The sequence below is a fragment of the Squalius cephalus genome (assembly GCF_949319135.1).
Source record: "Squalius cephalus genome assembly, chromosome: 8".
Classification (NCBI taxonomy): Eukaryota; Metazoa; Chordata; class Actinopteri; order Cypriniformes; family Leuciscidae; genus Squalius; species Squalius cephalus.
Genome location: NC_137129.1, coordinates 5,195,539 through 5,218,618, shown reverse-complemented (window position 1 = coordinate 5,218,618; position 23,080 = coordinate 5,195,539). Strand labels below are relative to the sequence as shown.

General features: G+C 37.3%; 1 protein-coding gene across 1 annotated transcript in view; it reads left to right on the top strand.

The window, feature by feature from the left end:
- The first annotated feature begins 4,018 nt into the window (after positions 1–4,018).
- tinagl1 (tubulointerstitial nephritis antigen-like 1) overlaps positions 4,019–23,080 on the top strand; it is a 36,071-nt gene continuing 17,009 nt past the window's right edge. Inside the window, exons 1-3 of the mRNA XM_079878207.1 lie at positions 4,019–4,166; positions 9,305–9,624; positions 15,284–15,350. Of these exons, the coding sequence (XP_079734333.1) occupies positions 9,315–9,624; positions 15,284–15,350 (377 nt within the window). The 5' untranslated portion in view covers positions 4,019–4,166; positions 9,305–9,314. The remainder of the gene's footprint in view (positions 4,167–9,304; positions 9,625–15,283; positions 15,351–23,080) is intronic.

Genomic DNA, 23,080 nt, shown 5'->3' with positions numbered 1-23,080 from the left:
AGTGTGTAAAAATATAATCATACCATTATAAACAAAGGGACAAACGAAGAAGTGCAGCTAAGAGTGTAAAAAAGCTTAACATTAACTAGTCAGACAGTTAAATTAAAAGAAAGTCTGCAGACTGACGTGCTGAATGATGGGCTAAGGAGAAAATGACTCAGAGTAGGTCATGTGACACTTTTTTTCTGCTGAAATGGAACAGATATTCCTGTAAATCTTTAGCACGTTGTCAGCTCTTTAATAAAAAGATTTCTCAGTCAATCCAGAATCATGAAATTCTCAATTGTGGAGTTCAAACCCAAATTCACATTGTCCACAAAGTATCCAAAAGGAACATTGAACCATTTAAGAATCAAACAATAACCAAAAAAGATTATAATCAGTAACACTTTGTTCATTCACTTATTTATTTATTTAGGTCTGATCTTATTTCATTCTAAAAGGATTCATTTGTATGATCCATTAGGATTGGTTCCAAATTGTGATATAATTCCAGCAGCATCTCTAAAGTATTTGTTTGTTTGTTTTTTGGCAAGGGGTATTTTTTTCCGAGGAGTTTGAAAAAATCCCTGAATGTTAAAACCAGTCGTTTAGTTTAATTTTGGAACAAAAAGTCTTTAGGCCGGGTGTTCAGGAAGCAGCTTTAAATGTCAAAACCCAGAATAGTAGTAAGCTAAATAGAAACTGAGAGTCATACGTAATCTCTTATCTTAGTCGTGACTCTGAAGTAATAAAAGCCACACGTCATGAGTAAGCCACAAATAGTATGTCTCTCCGAACAAAGGACACTCTGAGATAGGTGTGCACTTTTTGCAGTTTAGCTTTTTTATTAAGTTGTTAGCATAGCTGTGATGGCAGAACCTCGGCTAATGCATATTCTGGTGATTTTGTCATAGTTAAAGGGGAAGTCTGTGCCATTAGGGATTGGTAGTAATGACTGTTTTCAAACAGGTTTCCCTAAAAACTCCCATAAGTGGTCAGGCAAATGGATACTCCCCAAACTCACATTATTGGTTGAGTCAATGTTGTTATTTTGGATTGATCGACTGACAAAGAGAGAAATGATTTGATAGCGACCCAGAGCCTTAGTCTTTCAAAGGAAAACAACCAAAAAACTGTGTACTTATGGGTCAAATATCAACATATTTGTTTGATCCTGGAACAACATTCCTGTCCGAAAATGTAGTCCTAAACCTATCCCTACCCCTAAACCTAACCCAACCATAACTTATCCCTAAATTCAGAGGGAAATGTGAATAACACAGTTGTAGAAGCACCTAACCCTGGTTGTAAGCCTAAACTTGACATAAACTTCAATCTGATCGGATGATTGGAATGTTGTTGATGTTGATCCTGGAACATGTATCACGTTCACCCTGTTATTAGATGGCTTACATTGAGCTGGGATTGGAGAAAGTATTATTTTGAAGATCGGGCACTGAGAACAAACAGCATATTCTTTTCTATTTAAATCTAGAACATGAAGATCTAAAATGATGGGTGCAGTGTTCATTGGGACACATGAAATAAAGCCAAATTCCTTTGGATATTTCCACGAGAAAGTTTCAGGACACTTTGAAGCATCCGAGATTGAGTTAGATGAAACCGTGTCACGAGCTTCTGTCATTTCTGACTCATTTACGGATCTCAGGCTCCCGAACACTTACACATACCAACAAACACACACACACCAGCAGTTGTTAAAGGGGAGCATTGAGAGCCTGTTGTCATGCTGACACATCGCATCTGTTCTGAGGGTCTAATGTGGGTTTCTTCCTCTGAAGGAGACATATTGTCCCAGAATGACTTTACGATGGGCCACATGTTCGACACTTCACCAACTTTCTTTGACACATGCACTATCAGCGCAGTTTTTGGGAACTGATTTTTCAGTCTTGATGGAAAACCGACACACAGGTCTTGCAAACCCACACACACTTGTCATGTGTATTATGTGAATCATCATGCATAGTCTCTGAATCACACATCCATGGAGCTCATAAGGCTAATGAAAGGGTAGCAGTGGTGACCCTCAGGGTTATCTCGGCACGGGCGGACACATGCTTCGTTGCTCACATCTGTGGCTAAACGTAAATATGTGGTGGGCTCCCAAACTGACTCATCAACTCAATCAGCTTTAATGTAATAATGTTACAGAAATATGTAGGAGGTTACTGTATATGACTCACATGAACAAGTCAAACAATAGGTCAATGCAAGTAGTCACAAGAGGAAGCATGCATTCAAATTTGTGATGTGGAAGTTTTTCTTTTAATCTTTTGTTAAAATGGTGTTTAAACTTCTATTAATATGTTTTTTTGCCAATAGTCAGTGAAACAGGGTGCTGATTTTGTTTGTCATCCTCAAAAGGTCAAACAAACTTTATTTGAGCTGTTTGATTTTCAGTTTCATCTTAAACATTATACTGAATATACATATACATATTAAACTATATATGTATGTATATGTATGTCACCCCTATGACCACCTATTTAAAAACTATATTTATATAACCATATTTAGTTTTGAAAATAAATATTTTGTTTTAGGGGTAGCACAAATTTAATAATCTTTACGCTAAGAAAAATGTAAGAAAAGAAAAAAAAATTAATTAAAAGTGGGGAGAAATTTTGCAGTAACAATCTTGCATGCAAAATGTGCAACTTTTTTTCAAAATTAAATTGAGTTATATTTCAAAATTCAGTAACCGTCAGCTCAATAGATTGTCGAAATTGTGACATTGTATGATTTTAATTGTTCAGTTCAGTCAGAAAGGTCACGACCTCTGAGGTAGGACATGACAAAGACATCATTTTTGAGGGGTGGGGTGTTGGTACTGATGTTTGATGCGTTTAAAACAAGTTATGGTATAGTTTATCTAACATATTAATTATAATAGTGTTTTTTTTTTTTTTTGTGGTAAAGCAATGAATTTTTGGCCAGGCTGTCATACAGATAAATTATAAACACATGTAAAAACAAGAGAGAACCAACGAAATATTAATAACTGATTATGTCAATGCTTTTTCCTTTGAGTTTTTTGTTTGTCTATGCACTTTTTGCATTGTATAATAAAACCTGTAGCTTTAATTTTTGCTTTTATTTGCCAAATAATTTGGTCAGGTAAATACCGTAACCAAGTTTAGTGTTTTTTAAATATTTAAAAAATATAACACATTTTCCTTATACAGTATTTTGGTTTCATCAAACGTGTAGGGTCATTAAAGGAAATATCCCCTCCAGACATCACTTTTGGCTACTGTATATTCATTTTATGTCTAATTTTGGAAAGACACTTCTGATAAACACATTGCAAGAACACTATACAGGAAAAAAAAAGTTTTCAGCTGATTATATATCTGGACCAGCGAGGCCATGTACTATAATGTATCCTCTTGTCAAAGCTGTAAAGGGCATGTCAGCTCGTGTTGTAAAGTGAATTGCAACATTTGCATAAATGAGTGTCAAATTGTGTAACCAAGATTAGTTGCCAGGATATATCAGCATGGACATGTGCCTCACAACTCCTGATATTGAGTATTATAAACACAGATATTCCCTCAGTTCTGAGCAATGTTAATATTTTTTTTATGTTAATAATTTTTTCCACTTTTTAATTTTTTATTTTTACTCCTGAAAACTTTATTTGAGGTAATCCATCAATTAGTAGCTTGAATCGTAAATGTAGTTGTCCGACTGACCAGCAGGTGGTGATTGAAATAAGTACCTCAGACATGAATGAGCTTTGTGTATAGCTACAGAAATAAAGAATTGTGTTGTATTGTGTTAGACGAATAACACAATGATCTGTGATGTATTAACCAACAGGAAAAGTGTGGCATGGAAAGATAAGTGACACAAGCAGTCAAAAACCTCCAGGAAAGGGGTTTAACCTGAAGTAGCTCAGTGTGTGTGTGTGTGTGTTGTGTCTGGGTGTGTGGGAGGGAAAAAGAGGGACAGAAAGTAAAAGAAGGAGGGAAAAGCAGGAGGGTTGGGTCGGAGGGCTTGTCCTGCCTCTATATAGAGAGTGAATAGAGGCCAGACTGGAGGCTGAAGAGAGTGTGTGTGCGACTGTGTTCACTACTTTGACCTGTAGCTGAAACAGACCTGCTCACATTTTGTTCACTGGATACAACCAGAAGAAGGATTTTATTTCACTAAACAAGGTGGGGGATTTTTGTTTGTTTCTCCAGCTATTTAAATCCTGTGCTTTTCTGTGTAACCTCCTCCCTCCCTTTCTAATGTGTCAGACAGGTGCGTAGTTACAGTACGATTACAGTACGACACTCATTATTCTCTTTACGTGTTCCAATGATGTCGTTTCTTAAAGTAAAAGCAGTTAAAGTTATGAAATGTAAAGCATTTTTACTCATTTTACTTCTACTGCTATTGAATCTAGAATATTCTACATCAGTCTTGAACCTTTTTCAAGCCAATGAAGTGTTGCATTGAAAGCCTAACCTATAATTATAAAAAAATATATGTTGAATGTTTATATACTTTATTACTTTAATATGATCCTTACATTGCAAAGTCATAAAATAATAATTTTTGATGTACAAAACCATATATTTTTGCATAATAATGCTAACAATTTATTTCGATGGTTCACTTAGACATTCTACTATAAGTAACTTTACAACATGTCAACTAACTCTGAGTATTAGTAGACTGTTAGGTTTAGTAGAATAAGTTGATATGTAGTTGTAAAGTTACTTATAGTTAGCAGAACGTCTAAAGTGGACCATCGAAATAAAGCGTACACTGGTGTCTATATCCAGTATTACAATACATGTAAATCCAGGGACGTCACTATTGGAAGACAGGGGGGGCTTAGCCCCCAGGGTATTTGTAACTTGCGTTTATAGAAAATCTTACCGTGAATTTGAGTAAAAAACAACTATGTATATGTTTAGCTGTATTTGTCTCTTCAACCCCGTTACCATCTTCAACTCTGTTACCCTAGTCTCAACCCCGTCACACCTACATTTTATTAATTATTTTTTTAAGTTTATGAATAAGTAATTTAATGTTTGTTGAACTTAGTCAGAAATATTCAGAGCAAGCATAAGAATACTGTTACAATGCTGTCACAAAAAGTGCCTATTTCAGGCTTTAGTATAGCATAAGTGTAAAATTATATGTAAATTTTATGATGCATGGTAAAATTTCTGGTAAGCTGCGCTTTTTTATTATTTCGATTCGATTCAATTCAATTATATGTGATTTGATTTAATATTGACTCATTTGAATAAATATTAGGTAGGCCTATTCAAGATAGGCGTTAATTTTTCTCAAGAAAAAAACAACTCACCTAATGCTGTAAACATACAGAGAGCCCTATCAGCTGGTAGTATTATTTAAGGTTAAAAATGACTCAAATTAAATATAATGCTTTTTTTTATTATAATAACAACTTTATTTAATGATATAAGTAAAAATATAATAAATATGTAATATAGAACACATATTTAGCAAAATACTCTCTATAGCTCTTTTTTTTCTTGCCAATGGCTTTCCTGAGGTAAATGTGACATAATTGTTCTCCAGCTATGTTATTGACCTCTTCACGCTGATAAAAAAACCCCTGATTGATCGATATTATGTATGAGGAATATACATTTCGGTAAGTTGTAGCCTACTACTGTATCTTTCAACAGTGTTTGTGTTTTTTACTATTAACTTGTAGAGATGATCGGTTCACGTGCGCTAGGGATCTGTCACATAACATTTACAAACGCCAAAACGGTATTGTTTATATTTCGTAATAAAATTGACAGAATCTGAGAGTTGAGATTCTTTTATATCATAAAGTAACCTCTGTCTGTCGGCCTCCGTATCCTCTTTGCTTCGCGATTTTTCTGTGCGTGAGAAAATGGATGTGTGGCGTGTGAAAAGTGTCAATTGCGTGTGTCTCACGGTGAATGCGTGAGAGCGACTCTTTGTACTTCTGTCCAACTTCCGACTTTTCAGCTATTTTTTGTAGCTGGATATATCATTTGTTGCGTCTAAATATGAATGAGGATACGGTTATTGATAAATCGAATTTAGGGGGGCTTAGGAACATTTTGGGGTAGCTTCAGCCCCCCTAAAATAGGCCTAACGACGTCCCTGTGTAAATCATAAGTAGGTTGTGTCTGATTCAAGCGCTGAACTCTTTGACAGCTCATGAACCTGAGTCACCTCTGATATGCATGGAAACCTCTATAAAGTCTCCTCTGTCTGCTATCTAATGTTATTTAATCCTGCATGTGAAAGCTTCTTGACCCGCTCTCAAAGTCCATGCCGTGTCATTCTACAATCATAATGGTGTACTTTGAAATATTAAGCTCCATTTAAATAATTAACAGGTTGATGTTTAAAGTTAAACTTAATGTGAAGATCCATCAGACGAGACTGAGAGGAGGTAATAATTCCTGTATTTGTATTTTTCATCTGCTCTGTTTGTTGTGTTGAACCACCTGTACATGTATGTGAGGTGTGATCAAAAGCACTGATGTTAGTCTCGATGGAAGGGATGTGTCAGACGGCAGACTCTCAGTGTAGTAGCTGTGTTTTACTGTCTGCTGCACATCAGATCGTCCTACGGGCTGTTTGTGATGTAGAAGTCAACACGTCTCTACATGCTACACTCCCGCTGTGAGGAAACAGGCGAGCATCAGCCAGCTTTCAAAAGCTGAAATATCCAGATCACTGTCGAAGCATCATTACTGGTGTTTACTGGACTGATCGCCATGACAGCGGGCTCAAACATTTCTTTCACTCAATGAGTGTCTTAGTAATGGCACTGCGACACTGCTGCCATATGTTTCAGTGTTGAGGCTGAGCTGTGGTCCGCTAAAGGCACAGTCATGCAGAAAACTGCACAGCAGTGGACTTTGTTTCCGGGGCTGTTCTTTGTCTGTATGGGGGACATTGTGCCCGGTGGGATGATTGGGTAATTAATGATGCTTTTTCTGTCATTTGCTCGCCGCCTCCTCGTCTTTGTCAAGGCTCTCCTCTTTTTAACCCGAGACCACATGGCAGCTTGAGCGCAATTATGTGTGATCTCAAGATATTGTTCTCAGGGAGGAGGATCAGTGAAAGTGAAGTCTTTTGATCAATTAAATGAGGAGGAAGAGGAGGAAGGACACCCCAAACAATGACTTAAAGAAAAAAAAAGGCTATTTAACTCTAAAGCCATTAGTTGTTTCTTAAAGAAGTCTATTTTGCTCACCAAGGCTGCATTCATTTGATTAAAAATATACAGTAAAACTGAAATATTGTGAAATATTATTACAATTTAAAATAACTGTTTTCTATATTATTAAATGTAGAAGTCTAATTTATTCCTGTTATCAAAAAAACTGAATTTTCAGCATCATTTCTCCAGTCTTCAGTGTCACATGATCCTTCAGAAATCATTCTAATAAGTAATATTTATAGTATTACAAATTGTTTCAAATAAATGCTGTTCATTGAAATTTTCATTATTAAAGAATCCTGAAAAAAAAACCAATCCTGAACAAAAAAAAAAAAAGCAAAAACTGTTTCAGCATTGACATTATTAATAATTAAGCACCAATAATAATTGAGCAGCAAATTATCATATTAAAATGATTTCTGAAGGATCTTACTGTTTTCTATCCATCCATCCATCCATCCATCCATCCATCCATCCATCCATCCATCCATCCTTAAATAATATGGGTTTCACTTTATTTAAGGTGTCATTGTTACAGTGTAATCATATATTTAAGTACTGAGTACTATTAAGCAACTACATGTTACTATAGGGTTAGGGTAGGATTAGGATTTGGTTGAGGGTTAGTTGCATGTAATTATGCATAATTTACTGTTATTACTATGGTAAGTACATGTAACATGTGTAACAAGGACACTGTAAAATAAAGTGTTACCATAATATGTATAATACACATATGCATATTCCTCATGAGGCCCATTTTGTGTAAAAATAAACATGAAAATGTGCTATTTGATATAATTTCTTTTTAAAGGACAGCCTTAATAAGAGTCTTACCCTGTATGTGCGACTGCTTTGGTTTTGACTACAGGAAGTTGCTGTTTCCGTAACAATGATAAGTTTTGTCTCCATTAGTTTGATAGTAACATTTTTCCACCATGTCAGCTTCTGTGTCATTTCTTGCCTTATGAAGATAAACTGGTCCAATTTCCTTTTAAAATCACTCGTTTTTAAAGTGACATCCATCTTAAACTGACATTTCCATACAAAGCACAACTTAAAAGTGATTAAGCAAGAGTGTAAAGTTATAGCAGCTACCATTGGCCTTTTATAGTTTAATCCTCATTTCTCCTCAAATAATTTCAAAGAGAACCAGGTAACTTAACGGATTAGCATCATGAACGCAAAATATCAATTATTCTGGCACAATAAATAAGCAATTACATCCAGCTTTGGAACATGTTGAATCAAATTTGAAGCACATTTCTAGATTTCTGTGTAAATGTAAACACTCCAAGTGGATTATGTAATGTTTTGGTTAATTTTTATTTTCCACAGACATTTTTTTTTTGTTCTGCACTGCTCAGTATGTGATCCATGGTGGTGCCAAGTATGTTGACATGATAACTGTGCTGCAAATATCTGTTCACGCATAGCTCAAATATTATAAACGTGACAAAATGTCTCAAGTGAGATCAAATATAGACAATGCAGTTAGTGGGCAATGACCTGTGTGCTCTGCATGGAAAGAATAATTTTAGTGTAAGACAATATTTACATTGCAGTAGTCACTGCTGTGAGTCTTTCCTGGACAATTTAGCAAGTAAATAAAGACTGATGGACGTCTACAGTAACTTGAGACCTGAGTCACATGACCGCACCCCTCATGCACACCTCAACATATAGATCAACCCACAGAAACTCAAGTAGAAGTTTCAATAGAAGTGGAAAATAATTTTCTAACTTCTGTCTGTGCTCATCTACCGCTGTGCTGTGATTGTGTTTGCAGGATGAGTGCGTTATTAAAATAAGAACAAGAGGAACGTCTGTTTATCGGTGTTGTTTATATTGCAGATTGTTGGCTCATGGCCTCGAGTTCAGTGTGTTTCAGGAAAGTGGAAAACAAATGATCGCCGTTCGGAATCGCACTCCATTAAAGCTCTGTTTCCAGTATCTGTCATTTCTGTTTTCACTCAAATGTTATTTCTGCTCTAATCATATCTATATCGTTGCTGTTGGGTTTTTTTGCAGCATGATGGAGCGTAATGTTGCTTTGAATTCAATTTTGATTTGCAAGTTGACCCTAATGGCTGATGTTTTGCTATATTGATTTCTTTATAGAAGATAAGCAATGTTGAAGCTCTTGATGCTGGCCGCCGTTGCAGCGCTCCTCCTGCTGTCAGAAGAGGGAATGACGGCGAGGACTCAGTCCCGCACTAGGAGAGAACTGGCCGGCCCGCTGCACCGCACGGGGATCCGGGACCCCTTCGGCTCCTACTGCCAGAGGAGAGGAGGCTGCTGCCCCGGCCGAGACGACCAGTGCACTGTCCCGTACCTGGACACCATCTGTTACTGTGACCTGTTCTGCAACCGCACCGTGTCCGACTGTTGTCCTGACTTCTGGAGCCACTGCCTGGGAACAAATCCTCCATACCCTCCCAGTAAGTTGAATGAGAACATAAAGAAGACTGTGTTGTTTGTTCTTTTCCATGCAACAAAGAATGGAGACTGAGACTTTCAAACTTCAAAAAGAAATATGCATATTATCGACCGCTTACGCCTATGTATAGCCTCCAGTATAGTATCCTCCCATAGCAGTTACTACTCCCATGGTAGGAGCTAGGGATGTGCCCGAAGCCGAATATACTACGGAGCCCCTAAAGGGACATGATGAATGAAAAATGAGAGATAGAAGGAAAAATATATATTTCAATGCTTTTGCGTTCTCTCATAATTATAGTTTGGTAATATTATATATAATTTGCGGGCATCAGGGAGCCGTTATCAATAATTCGCTTTTGAAATGCACACTCACTTTTTACTTTCACTTTCCATTTTGCAATCACGCATACTCTGTATAGGGAGCACAGCGCTCGCAAAATCGCCTGCCCGACGTCCCGGGGCGTTGTGTTTTCCAGTCGGGCTACCAAAATGCATAACCGGCCTGCCCGACGGGCTATCTGAAATAGTGTTCGCTTCAGTCTTGTTATAATCAGATTCAGCGCGTTATTTATCTTCAATCCGCAGCGGCGCGCACGTCAGAAAGAGAGAGAACAGGGTGTGCGTGTGTTCATCTGAGTCTCATTGGTCTGTCACTCATTGGTCGGTGGTGCTCGTCAATGTCAGAATATTTGAGATGACCAATCAAATCAAAGTAGGCGGGCTTTATGTTCACAAGAAGCTGGTGAGCGCAAATTTGAGCAGAGCGACTCGCTTCAGTTTACGGTCAAGTGCGAGATAAGATGTAAGTAGCTAAACTAAACATTTCATATTTAACAGCTTTTTTAGGTCATAAATGTGAAACAAATGACAAAAATAATCAGGCAAATGAATATACTTTTGTCTAATTTCGCCATTTTGAACTCAAAATACGCCTGTAATGTGACTAATAATTAGTTTACTGTCATTGTGAGGGGACATTAGCATTAACAAAGCCATTTTCATCATAGGCACAAGAATAATAATGAATGTGTACATGTTGAGAATTAATATACAATTTGTAGCCTTCAGTAAATTAAAAAAAGTTCAGCTTTAGGTGGGGAAGAACCAGGGCAAGATGAGGAGACGGAAGTGGATAAGAAGTGAGAGCAGGTATCATCTACTGCCCGCTGACATGGTTTTAAAGCTATTTCTTATCCTTTTTGGGCCTTCAAACATCTTGAAATGGACATATCAGAGAAATAAAAAATTTGAACCCCCTAATAACTTTAAATGTAGGACCTCTTTGATTATAAAGCCCTGTCTACGGCCCTGTATTAAGAATAAGATCAATAATGAATGTGTACATATTGTGAATGAATTTAATAAACTTAGTTAGGCTACCTAGCTTTCCTAGAAGCTTTCAGTAAATTAACGTGTCTGAGAAAATGATTCATAAATCAACCTATCAGTTGACCCTTTGTTAACTTTCTTCACTGACAGACAAAAATGAAAAGCCTATATCAGTCAAAGCTCAGCTTTAGGAGGGGAAGAGACAGAGCAAGAGAAAAACAAAGAGAATTGGAGTGTGATGCGAAAAATAAGGAGAGAAAAATAATCAGCTGCCCACTTACATGGTTTTAAAGCTATTGTTATCCAATTTTTTTTGCCCTTCAAAACATCTTAAAATGCACATATGTAGATCAGAGGAATCAAAATTTTCTCAGGGGAGCCCCCGAACCCCCCTAACTAGCATATCTCACATTCAGGACCTCAGTGATGAAAAAGCCCTGCCATCTCCATGTTAATGAAACTAGTTAATAGTGAGTATTAGACCCTAAACTAAAGAGTTACTTTTATTTTATTTTATCATACCCTCATTGGGGGCTGAGCCACAGACACAGACTGATTCATGTTCCATACTGGTCACACAAATTTCAGTTCAGTTATTACCAGATGCATATTTGTTGATATTTGTGTTTTGAAAAAGTTTTTGATTCATTGTTTTGACTCATAAATATTCTACATTAAAAATTGTAGTCTTTTTATATGGGCTAGTAAAATTCATTTCGGGCTACCAAAATCTGAAGAGTGCCTGCCCGAAGGGCTACCAGCGATTTTGAAATTTTGCGAGCCCTGGAGCAGTGACATCGTCCTGTGAGTCATCTCTCCTTATCTTCCCTATCTCCCAGTCATCACTCCTTATCTTCACGTGATAAGTGAAATCTGATGTAGTCTACTGTAATGTAACCGTGTCCCTTTAGGTGCTCTGTAGAATGCGTAATTCCTTTTCTGTGCCTTTCCTAATTCGGATTTAGGCTTTGGGAAGATGCCAATAGTGGCAAAGTCTTTGTCATATTTCTAATAACTGTCAATCACGACTTATATAGTATCAATGTAAAAAAAAAAAACTTCCCCTAATTTAATTAAAAAATTCAAAGGGTTAGTTCACACAGGCATTTTAATCATCCCATAATTTACTCACCCTCAAGCCATCCTAGGTGTATATGACTTTCTTCTTTCAGCCGAACACAATCAAAGTTATACATAAAAATATCCTGGCTCTTCCAAACTTTATAATAGGAGTGAATGGTACCTGAGATTTTATACCCACAAAAGCACATCCATGCATCATAAAAATAATCCATATGGCGCCAGGGTATTAATAAAGGCCTTCTGGAGCAAAACAAAACATTTTTGTAAGAAAAATATCCATATTTACAACTTTATAAACTATAATCACTGGCTTTCAGTAACGGCCGTACACAAGTCGAGTTTCGGGTCATAGGTCACTCTTGGCTATGGCCTTCTGAGTGAACTGACTTTCTTTGAAAGCGATTTTCATAGAACTAGAACTCGAATTCATGAGCAAAACATTCACACCACTTCTGTGAACTAGATGAATTCATTCATTGAAGAGTTTTGACTCAAAAGAATGATTTGTTCATCATGTTCATGCTGCTTCTCTCATGAGCATATCTAGGGCCAATATCAAGATTTAGAAGTATGTTCCTCTAACAAAGCTATCATATCGTATCCTGAAGATTTGAAATATGGTGTGTGAGTCACACAGACTACTTGTGATATTTTTCATAAATTTTATTTAAAAGTCCAATAATGTTTTAGTTTCCTCCATGACAAAAGACATACAATCATGTTCTCCTATAGAAAGGATATGTGGTTGGGGATTAGTCACAAATCAAATCCATCGGTATGCAAAGAGAAAAATTTTGGCCCCCAGCCAATGTTTGAAGTCTACAACGTTAAGAAAAGGTTAGTTATAGTTTCTAGAAACATGATGGAAAACTAAGTCCACATTCTTCCCTGTTAATGTTTTCCTGCTGTTCTTGCTTCATGGTCCTCACTGTGGTAGTGTAGTGCCACTGAGGTGTTAAATATTCAGTCATGAACCTAATGATGGGAAGAGAACAGTGGCATTCCCATGAAAAGAGCAGGACGGGGAGCGGAAGGCAGGGAGCAGTGAATGGAGGTCAGCAGAAAGAATGCCTGTAATGTACGAGGAGGGAAGGGAGGGATCACAACAGGTATGTGTGTTTGCCAAAGGAGCGACAGTCATGTGACATGTCTATAGGGCAGGTATGACTTCACGGATCACAGCTCAGCATTACTCAGACTGAGAGAGTTGCTAAATCTCAGTAAATGTTTTCTCTGGAAAAGCCACTTTCATTTACAGTTAAAATAACATCTGATAGTTCATGCTTCCTATATTCTTTGAAGAACTTAGGGCTAAAGCGTGACCTTTTAAATCTTTTAAACATTTAAAAAACGTCTACCTGTAATTTTACAGATGAACAAAAAATAAACGCAAGTGATTTTTTCAGTAATGTTTGCAATTTGTGTGTGGACCACAGAATTGTAAAATTAGAACAAGAACACGCAGTTCCGAACTCTTCCCTAGTGTCTTCCTGAACTTTGCTGTTAAAGGAAGCAAACAGGAAATGTCACGTATTACACTTTTGTGAGGGCCCTCTAAAAAATTTGGCTCTTGTAAATCATGCATATAATATTTGTGATTCATGAGTTATGAATTCTCGGCCACGATTTATGAATTATCTGCCTGTGTTTCCTCATTTTAGATCAATTGTGACCATGTTTTATTAAAAAGTTATGGGGAAAACTAGCTATTGTGGACATAAATTAAGAATTTGTTCATATGAATTATTAATTTGTTCCCAGACAATGATTTAACTAAATCAAAGGGACGAATTCGTTCAACTTGGCCATTATTTACCTAAAACTTGGGAATGACTTATTAACCCTGTCTACGGTTTCCACAGAAGTTTCAAGCCCTCCTCCCATCTTTCAAAGTTTCTTGTTATGTAACTCTATTTGGTGCTGCTAATGGTGCAGAAATCACACACTTCACTTCAAGACAGGGTTGTAACCACTATAGACATTGGGAGGGACAAGTGTATTAAAGCGTATTAACGCTGGAAGTGTGTATGGTAAGATGTGAGTAGCTAAACCAGAGATGGTCTTATTATTGGGATATACGAGGGTCTGTGGCTCTACCATTGGAGAAAGTGTAATGGCTAACGTGGATCACGTGTGCCTTGATAACCAATCACATTACAGCATTGACGTCATTGCCTTTCATTAAGAGTTGTGCGACGTTACGCTTTTTTTTTTTGTTGTTGCTAATCTTGCAGGCTTTCCTTCAAGTGGCTTTGACTAAAAGTGTATCTGAAAACAGTTTCACAATAGAAATGTTAAATGACTGACAGTAATATCCATTGATGCAAACTACTCAACTTTAATCAAATCTTGCCGTTTTTAACTGAAAATATGCTATCATTTACTTGATTCATGTCATTTATAACTTAATGTGACGAGACAAGAAACGTTTTGTGTTTTCGACATATTAGACACACAAAATAAGTGTGAATGTGTGCATACTTAAAAAAAAAATGAATGTGTTTAAATAAAAAAAAGTTACATTTATTAGGGCTAATTCACAACTACAATTAGGCCTAGAAATTCTTTTTCAATTCTTATTCCCTTTTCTTCATTCCTTTAAACCTCTTTCAATCCTTTAATCAGTTAATTCCTTTAAATAAAAGACCCCTGCCAACATTCAAGACATGGTTAAGGCCTTGCTTACTAGCAATGAGATTGTATGCGCGTGTCTGTTTGGTGATAGTCGGATGTAGCCGTCTGGCATATGCACACGCTCCTCTTAAGTGTATACTTACTTACTGTAGTTTGTAGTTGTACTTGGTGTATTAGGAGAAGAGGAAAGATGGCCTGCCCACTTCTAGACAGGCAATGTGGAAACCTCTGATTAAACTCGTCAAGGCATGACGACAGCAGAGTCTCTGGGAAAGCCAAGGAAACATTCCTCTGCCGGGCACTGAAGTCTACATCAGACATAAATGAAAGAAAGATCTTTCTTAAAGCTTTCCTGTAGCTCAAACAGTAGAGCGTTGGCGCTTGCAACGCCAAGGTCATGGGTTCGATTCCCAGGGAAAGCAAGAAACTGATAAGAATGTAAATGTGTACCTTGAAATGCAATGGAAGGCACTTTGGATAAAAGCGTCTGCCAAATGCATAAAATGTTAATGTTTTAATCCAAATGTATAGTATGTGTGTAGTAGTCAGCCACTGTTCTTCCTCTTATCACCTGCAGATTGATTCATAATCATGCTTGTTTGTTGATTTCAGGTTCTTGTGAAAGGAATGGCCAAAGGTTTCATTCAGGAGCAACATACAAAGAGAACTGTAATTTATGGTGAGTTTGAACTTTGCATCTCTCTCTCTCTCTCTCTCTCTCTCTCTCTCTCTCTCTCTCTCTCTCTCTCTCTCTCTCTCTCTCTCTCTAGTATTTTCATAGCACAGACAACACAGCCTTTCCAAGGGCACTGTGGATCTCTCAATCCAAGACCATTGTTGGCTGCATCACCACACATGTTGGCAGGGTTTATCAGTCTCGACTGGTCTTCGGACGGCAGGACAGTGGGACCCCTCGGGTCCTGGAAAGATTATACACATTCCTAAACTCCCGCAGATCCATACATGTGCTTCACCTTCAGCGACCTTGTGATCCCGACAGTGTGAGCAGTACAAACACACCGCAGGATCATGTACAGCACATATACATCCATAATATTAACCGCGTGTCTCTCTCTCCCTACAATAAGACCCCTCGCTAATAGGATTATCTCTCCTCATAGAATCTAATCCGTCGCACCAGCCACAGTCGAAGCACATTCCCTTTCACTCTTTGAGGAGTCAGTGGACACATAAACCTTCTTGGTTAATGACCAATATGTAGGAAAACATAAGTTTATTTGCTACAGAATATAAATTAGTAAACAATCTGCTTTGGCTGTAAAATAAAATAAACTATGTTTTTTTTATTGGGGATGGATTGTATGTTTGTTTTGCATGAAGAGGCAGTTATTCGCTCTAACGCTGACGGACTGAACTCTTCATGCGTGCTACAAAACCTCCAGCTGAGATCTGCTGCGAAAATTACAGATAATTGGTGAACGATTCCACACATCTCTCCAGTACAAGTCAACAAGCTGCTTACATTTAAAACACTTGCTTGTCAGTTACCCATACATGCAAAGCAAAATAAAATAAAATAAAATAAAATAGGCACAGTTGGAAATATGGAAAAATGCAGATTATTGGAGTACATTTGTCAACATTTGATCATTGTCTTTCTACTTCAGAATTCGATGGTTAATTTAATGTGCCACTTGCCATTTCTTTTGTAATTATTTGTGAAATTTACTAGCAATTTCTTAGTGAAATTAAAATTATTTTATTTTGAGTAAAACATTTCTGTAAAATCACAATTATGAAGTCACATTTTCAAGAAATAAAAATCACCTTATTTTTAAGTAATGAATAGGCGCGTTTCAGATTTGCGCAAAACTTTTGCGATTTTTTTTTTTCTAAATATCGACAAAAAACTATTGCGAAATGACGGCGTTTCCATTAACCGATGTTATGCGACTAAAACTTCCAATTCCAAAAACCATGGCAACGGACGCTGGAAGGTTTATGTACTATATCCCAGCCACTGCACTAGCCATTATTATTAATCGAAGGAGATGTATGTGTGTTTTCCAAGCATTAATGGTAAGGAACGACCCTTATTATGCTTGTGAGCGGCACATATGAGGTGTTTCTGGGTGTTTCTCCCTCATTTCTGCTTCGAGGTCTTTGATTTGAGGTTTAGAATCCAGTATTTCTGTAATTCTTTTGTCTTATATGAATTTAATAAAGAGCTCTGTCTCGTATTCTGTCCAAACACACCGCGTCCTCTACGTCAGGTGACCTGTAAATGCGCAAAAACTGTTTCCATGGCAGTTTTGCGAAATATTTCTTTTTGGAATTGCCTGAAAAACCACCTCATGCGAGCGTAACAACGTTTTTGCGAGAAATGGGAGTTTTTGCGAAATTGACGTGTTTCGAATTGGACGTATTTTCAATTCGCAATTTCAATTTGCGCAATTTGAAGGGTAATGGAAACGCGGCTAATGTTGTCATCTGCTTCAGTTATTTCATCTGGACAAAACAACTTGTTATGCTGCATAATACTGCATTTCTTATCATATTATTTTAATGTATTATCATAATTATACAGTATACAAAGATTACTGCACTTTCTTAATTTTCTAGTTATTTACCAATAGCAGCTAAAGTATCAGAAGTCTTGCACATTCACTGAAAATAGCTGACTTAAGATGGATAACATTTATTGGTTTAAAAGCGTCTTACCTTCCATTGTCATAAAGTGCTGTTGCACTATATTTTGTGAGAAACTAGTGATGGTTAGACAAAACAGAAAAGCAGGAATTCCTTACCCCAATGCCAAAGCTTTTTCACACAGCAGTGATATGAGTATTGTCTCTGGGAATATGTGGTCTCCAGTTTTGCTTGTTTTCGGTGTGGCGTGTGCACGTGGTCGTCACATATTGCATATATCTGTTTGTGGCAGGGGTGAAGTTTACCTGTTTCTGTATAAGTGTTGGGGGTTAACTCATTACAAGTAACTTGAGTTATGTAATCAGATTACTTTTCAGATAAAAGTATAACGAGCAAAATAATGCATTACTTTTAAATTCACAACAAAATATCTGAGTTACTTTTTCAAATAAATAACGCAAGTTATTTTATTTTCTCATTTATTGACCTCTACTGTACAGACGTGAATTCGCATTTCCTTCAGCATGAGGCTTATTCATTTCACATTTGGTGTGAAAGGGCCTTTACATTTGCAAAAAAATTAGCTTTTGTTGTTATTGAAACACAAATAAGCAAGCCTAGCCCAGGTGAGAACAAGTAACGCAAAAGTATCGTAACCCATTACCTTCAATTAGTTAGTTACTTTTTTTTAGAAAGTAGTGCAATATTGTAATGCATTAACTCCCTAACACTGTATATTTTAGTATATATTACGACGTAAATATGGGAGTCGTCAATCCTTGCGATGCCCTGGTGCTTTCCCACTTACTACTGTACATACAGGGTCAGGTTGATAAAACATAATTTTTGACTTTAAAATTTAATCTTTAGTTAATAATTGCACCATGATGTTTTAATAGTTTTTCTGGGCAACAAGACAAACAAATCCAAATTTGCCATGAAGGAATTTTAATGTGAGGATTTTTTCACAGCCTCAGCATGTAAAAAAGTACTCCGAAATGCTCATGTTTTGTGTTCTGCTTCTAGATGTGTTTTTGTTTGTATATCTGACTCAGACTTTTGTTGATTTGTTTCTGGTAGTTTGGCGTGACGGTGCTTTCTGTGATCACACCAACCACAGACCTCCTGGCATTGCCACGTTATCTCGCCTCTTTTCAGCTCTGATTTTATCAGGATCTTTTCCACGTTCTCCTGCTTCCTGTGGTGGTAAAGATAGATGAAATACTGGCTGCCGTCCCAGTTGAGTTGTTCCCTCTGGTTCACATTCACCTCTGTAATCCTGAGATTTCCTGAGTTCAAGCCTCACTGGACTGTGCCGTAGGTTTAGCGTGTGTCGGCCGCAGACCCAGCGGCTCCTGTAGGATCTGTCCTTCAGTCAGTGATGGGATGAGCAGCGTAACCACATCTCTCTCGCCCTTTCTCTCTCACAAACACCTGGATGTAATGTCCCATTAGTTTCCATTGGCACTATCAGTGTAAATGTTACAGCCATAAGCATTGCAATCTTTGTAGTTACTGAGAGGAACGTGAAATATTTATAATTTGTCAGTAATCCAAAGCCTTTTATCCAAGGTAACCTGCAGCTCACAACCTCACAATTCTTTTGTAGGTTTATTTTAGAAATGTTTTAAAACTATATATGCTATGATTGAGGGATAGTTCACTCAAACATGAAAATTCGGTCATTAATTTTTCACCCTCATGTCGTTCCAAACTTGTAAGACTTTTGTTCATCTTTGGAACACAAATGAAGATTTTTTTGATGAAATCTGAGAGTTTTCTGTCCTTCCATTGACAGCAACGCAACTACCACTTTGTTTGATGCTTAAAATCCATATGAATTGAGCGGTTTAGTCCAAATTTTCTGAAGAGACACAATCGCTTTATATGATTCTTAAGATTGAATTTAGGCTTTTATTCACATTTAAAGATTGATCAGCGCACACATCAGTTGTGGTAAACTTAAGCCCAAGCATGTTCGCTTGTAGTGTGAGAACCAATGAGGTTCATTCTCGTGTTACACATCACGTTTGAGCTTCTGTAAGAACCAATGAGGTTCATTCTCGTGTTACGCATCACGTTTGAGCTTCTGTAAGAACCAATGAGGTTCATTCTCGGGTTACGCATCACGTTTGAGCTTCTGTAAGAACCAATGAGGTTCATTCTCGGGTTACGCATCACGTTTGAGCTTCTGTAAGAACCAATGAGGTTCATTCTCGTGTTACGCATCACGTTTGAGCTTCTGTAAGAACCAATGAGGTTCATTCTCGGGTTACGCATCACGTTTGAGCTTCTGTAAGAACCAATGAGGTTCATTCTCGGGTTACGCATCACGTTTGAGCTTCTGTAAGAACCAATGAGGTTCATTCTCGTGTTACGCATCACGTTTGAGCTTCTGTAAGTACCAATGAGGTTCATTCTCGGGTTACGCATCACGTTTGAGCTTCTGTAAGAACCAATGAGGTTCATTCTCGTGTTACGCATCACGTTTGAGCTTCTGTAAGAACCAATGAGGTTCATTCTCGTGTTACGCATCACATTTGAGCTTCTGGAAGAACCAATGAGGTTCATTCTCGTGTTACGCATCACGTTTGAGCTTCTGTAAGAACCAATTAGGTTCATTCTCGTGTTACGCATCACATTTGAGCTTCTGGAAGAACCAGTGAGGTTCATTCTCATGCATCAAGCAGGTTCGGTAGAGCTTCTGTTTATGTTCGCTGATCTATGTTTAAATGTGAATAAAAGCCTAAATTTGATTTGTTCATCATATAAAGCAATCGAGTCTTCAGAAAATTTGGACTAAATGCTCAATTCATATGGATTAGTTTTACGATCTATTTATGAACTTTCTGAAGCATGAGTGGTAGTTGTGTAGCTGTCAATGGAGGGATAGAAATCTCTCAGATTTTATCAAAAAGATCTTAATTTGTGTTCCGAAGATGAAGTAACCAATGACAGAATTTTCATTTTCGGGTGAACTACCCCTTTAAATTATCTTGCTTTAAGGATTTACATATTTTTACTGGATGTACTTGTAAATGTATATATTTTTTGCAGACAGTTTTATCAATCTAAAACTCTTTTTTCCATGCTGTATCTATATGAGCCACCTGCTGGAACCCGTATATTAAACCTGCTGGCATCTTTTAGAGATTAATATGAAATGTAAACACAGAGAAAGCACATAAATTTGTTTGCTCAGTAACGGAGGGCATGTCAGAGACCGCCAGGCTTGTTGATTCAGATGCTGATTTGAGCATTACAGTGAAGCGTGACAGAATGGGAAACTCGGCTTCCTGCTGACAACAGGTCACTTGACACCTTTGCACTCTGAAGACCTTTTGTAACTTTCAACCAGTAAGTGTGCACTGGTGTGTGAATTTATGTCTCAATCTGAAGTACTATGTGAAGCTTTAGCGCAAGGACTTTCAATCTGTGTCACCTGACAGAAAGAAGAAAAAGAATCTGCTATGTGCAACTGGAATTTTACTGAGAAAAAATGTGATTGTGAAACCCATATCTACTTTGCTAGGGTGTTCGGGGTGGTTGCTAGCACATTGCCTACTGACTCAAATAAAAAAAAAAGATATGTTTGAGGGAATATGTTTTCCCACTATTTTATTGCCTGCGAGGCAAAATAATAGCAAACCTTTGCATGACACACACACGATTTGAGGCTTCATTCATGTGCATAGTTGGACGGATGCTCAAATAAAAAAAATTATGCTATTTTAAAAAGGCTTCTAATTTTCCCCTACAATAGGTTTACAATGCATCCAAGGTCAAAAAACACTTTAATTTTCTCATAATATACATTGCAGCATCAGCTCTTTTCTCACAGTGTCTGAAACGGTTCGATAAAGGATTCAGTCTCTCTAAACCCCTCCTTTCTGAGAGCCTGCTCTACTCTGATTGGTCAGATGGCCCAGTCTGTTGTGATTGGTCGACCGCTAACAGTGTTGGAAACTAAGCGCCTATTACCATATCTGAATTTCAGCTCTTCCTCAGCACTTGATACACAGTGATACGAACTGTAAAGATGGCATCGGTTTTACCGAATCAATTCGAGTCTTCAACCTTTGGAAGTGCATTATAGTGGGTTTGCAGCTCAGAAAACAGCGTCTTCTTGACATGTCGACAACATGCTACAACTACAGTGTTTGAGGGCGAGGCCAATGAAGACCATAGGCTGGCATTATGCAAATTTGTTGAACTTTGCAGACCTTTTACATTCACACACTACATGAAAGTTAGTATCTGAAAACAGCATAATGGGGCACTTTAATTCTACTCTCCTCCTCGTGACTCTCTAGTAAAGCCTCAGCAGCTCTGCTCTTCCTCTTTTAATCCATGTTCCTCTCATACGTCAAGCCTATTGAACCTCCTCTCCTCACTCAGACTGACTAAAAATGGATATTTCTTCAAGAGCTGCAGCCTTAAAAGGCTCACAGGCCTCTCTCTCACACACTCTCGCTCATTTCATTCCTCTTGTTTTGTGTCTCAAATGTAGAATATGTCTGAACAACTTCACTGGTTTGGTCTGACGTCTGACTACATTTCCCTTCTCTGTTTTAAAACACTTATATAAACACACCATGTTGTTTATTATTCTAAAAGTTAATCTTGAAGTTACTTCAGTGCTCAGAAACGCCACGGTCAGTGGAAGGAACAATGAGGGGTTTTAAAGTCAGGGACTGTCACTTTCCACAAATACAGTCCCATGACTTGTCATAAAATGTTTTAAACAGTTTGCATCCTGTAACAAACCCTTCCTCGCGGGTCAAAATGACCCGAAGCCCTAAAATGTATGTATTTATTTAGTTTATGTTGATAAATTTTTTTTTTATTTTTCAATGCATTTTTTTGGGAGATTTTTGAATTTTTTTTGTACCTTTTAAATGACTAGATTTGTGAATTACAATACTAGAATACAATGAATTATATAATTTAAGCACATTCTTCACATTGTTTCAACTTAAATTCAAAATAACTCTCCAAATACATGCATAACCAGCTCAAAATGTCTCACATTGGTGTCTCTGACCTCTTTATAGCTCTATATGGAGCAAATGAGGTCCTAAAGTCAGTTCTTGAGTTTATCTCTGCAGGATGCATTCAGATATCCATGTAGATATTATAAAACCCTTTATTTGGTGAAGTTTTTTTCTATGTATACTGAAGCATTCCTCGCATTCCATTCATTCCTAAGGGGGTCAAATTGACCCACTAGGGAAGGATTTGTTACTTTTTTTTATTACAGCCACATAAACGAGGGAAGGATGAGGGAACACATAACATGTTTGTATCCCACACTTAAAATTGTGACCTCCAAAGACATCTTAACCTTCTTGATTATTGGATAGATAATGTCAAAATTATGACGTTGTAAGAGTTTATTTGTTAAATAAAGGATTTTAAACCATTTTAAAAGTAATATTTAAATCAGTTAAGGGCCAGATGTACTTGCTCCAGGACAAACTGTTAAAAAACTGTTAAAAAACTACTGTCAGGATTTACTAAAGACACTCTGAAAAGGCGTGGAGAGTTATTTTTGCAGCTGACCTTATTGAATATGCATTTATAGGAGTTTCCCTTTCAGAAAATTTACAAGAGGAGAGTATTTAAATGAATCATGCAACATTGTTTGTGGAAGTTAATTTACTGGTACCTGCGCCGTTATTTAATGCCGTAAAAAGCATGTATTACCCATTTTGCTCTTGAAGTGCTTCAATAGTTGTGCTGCTCTTGGTGAATTGTGTTGGTCATTATAGAAACGAGCTGTTCTTTAATTTGCACATT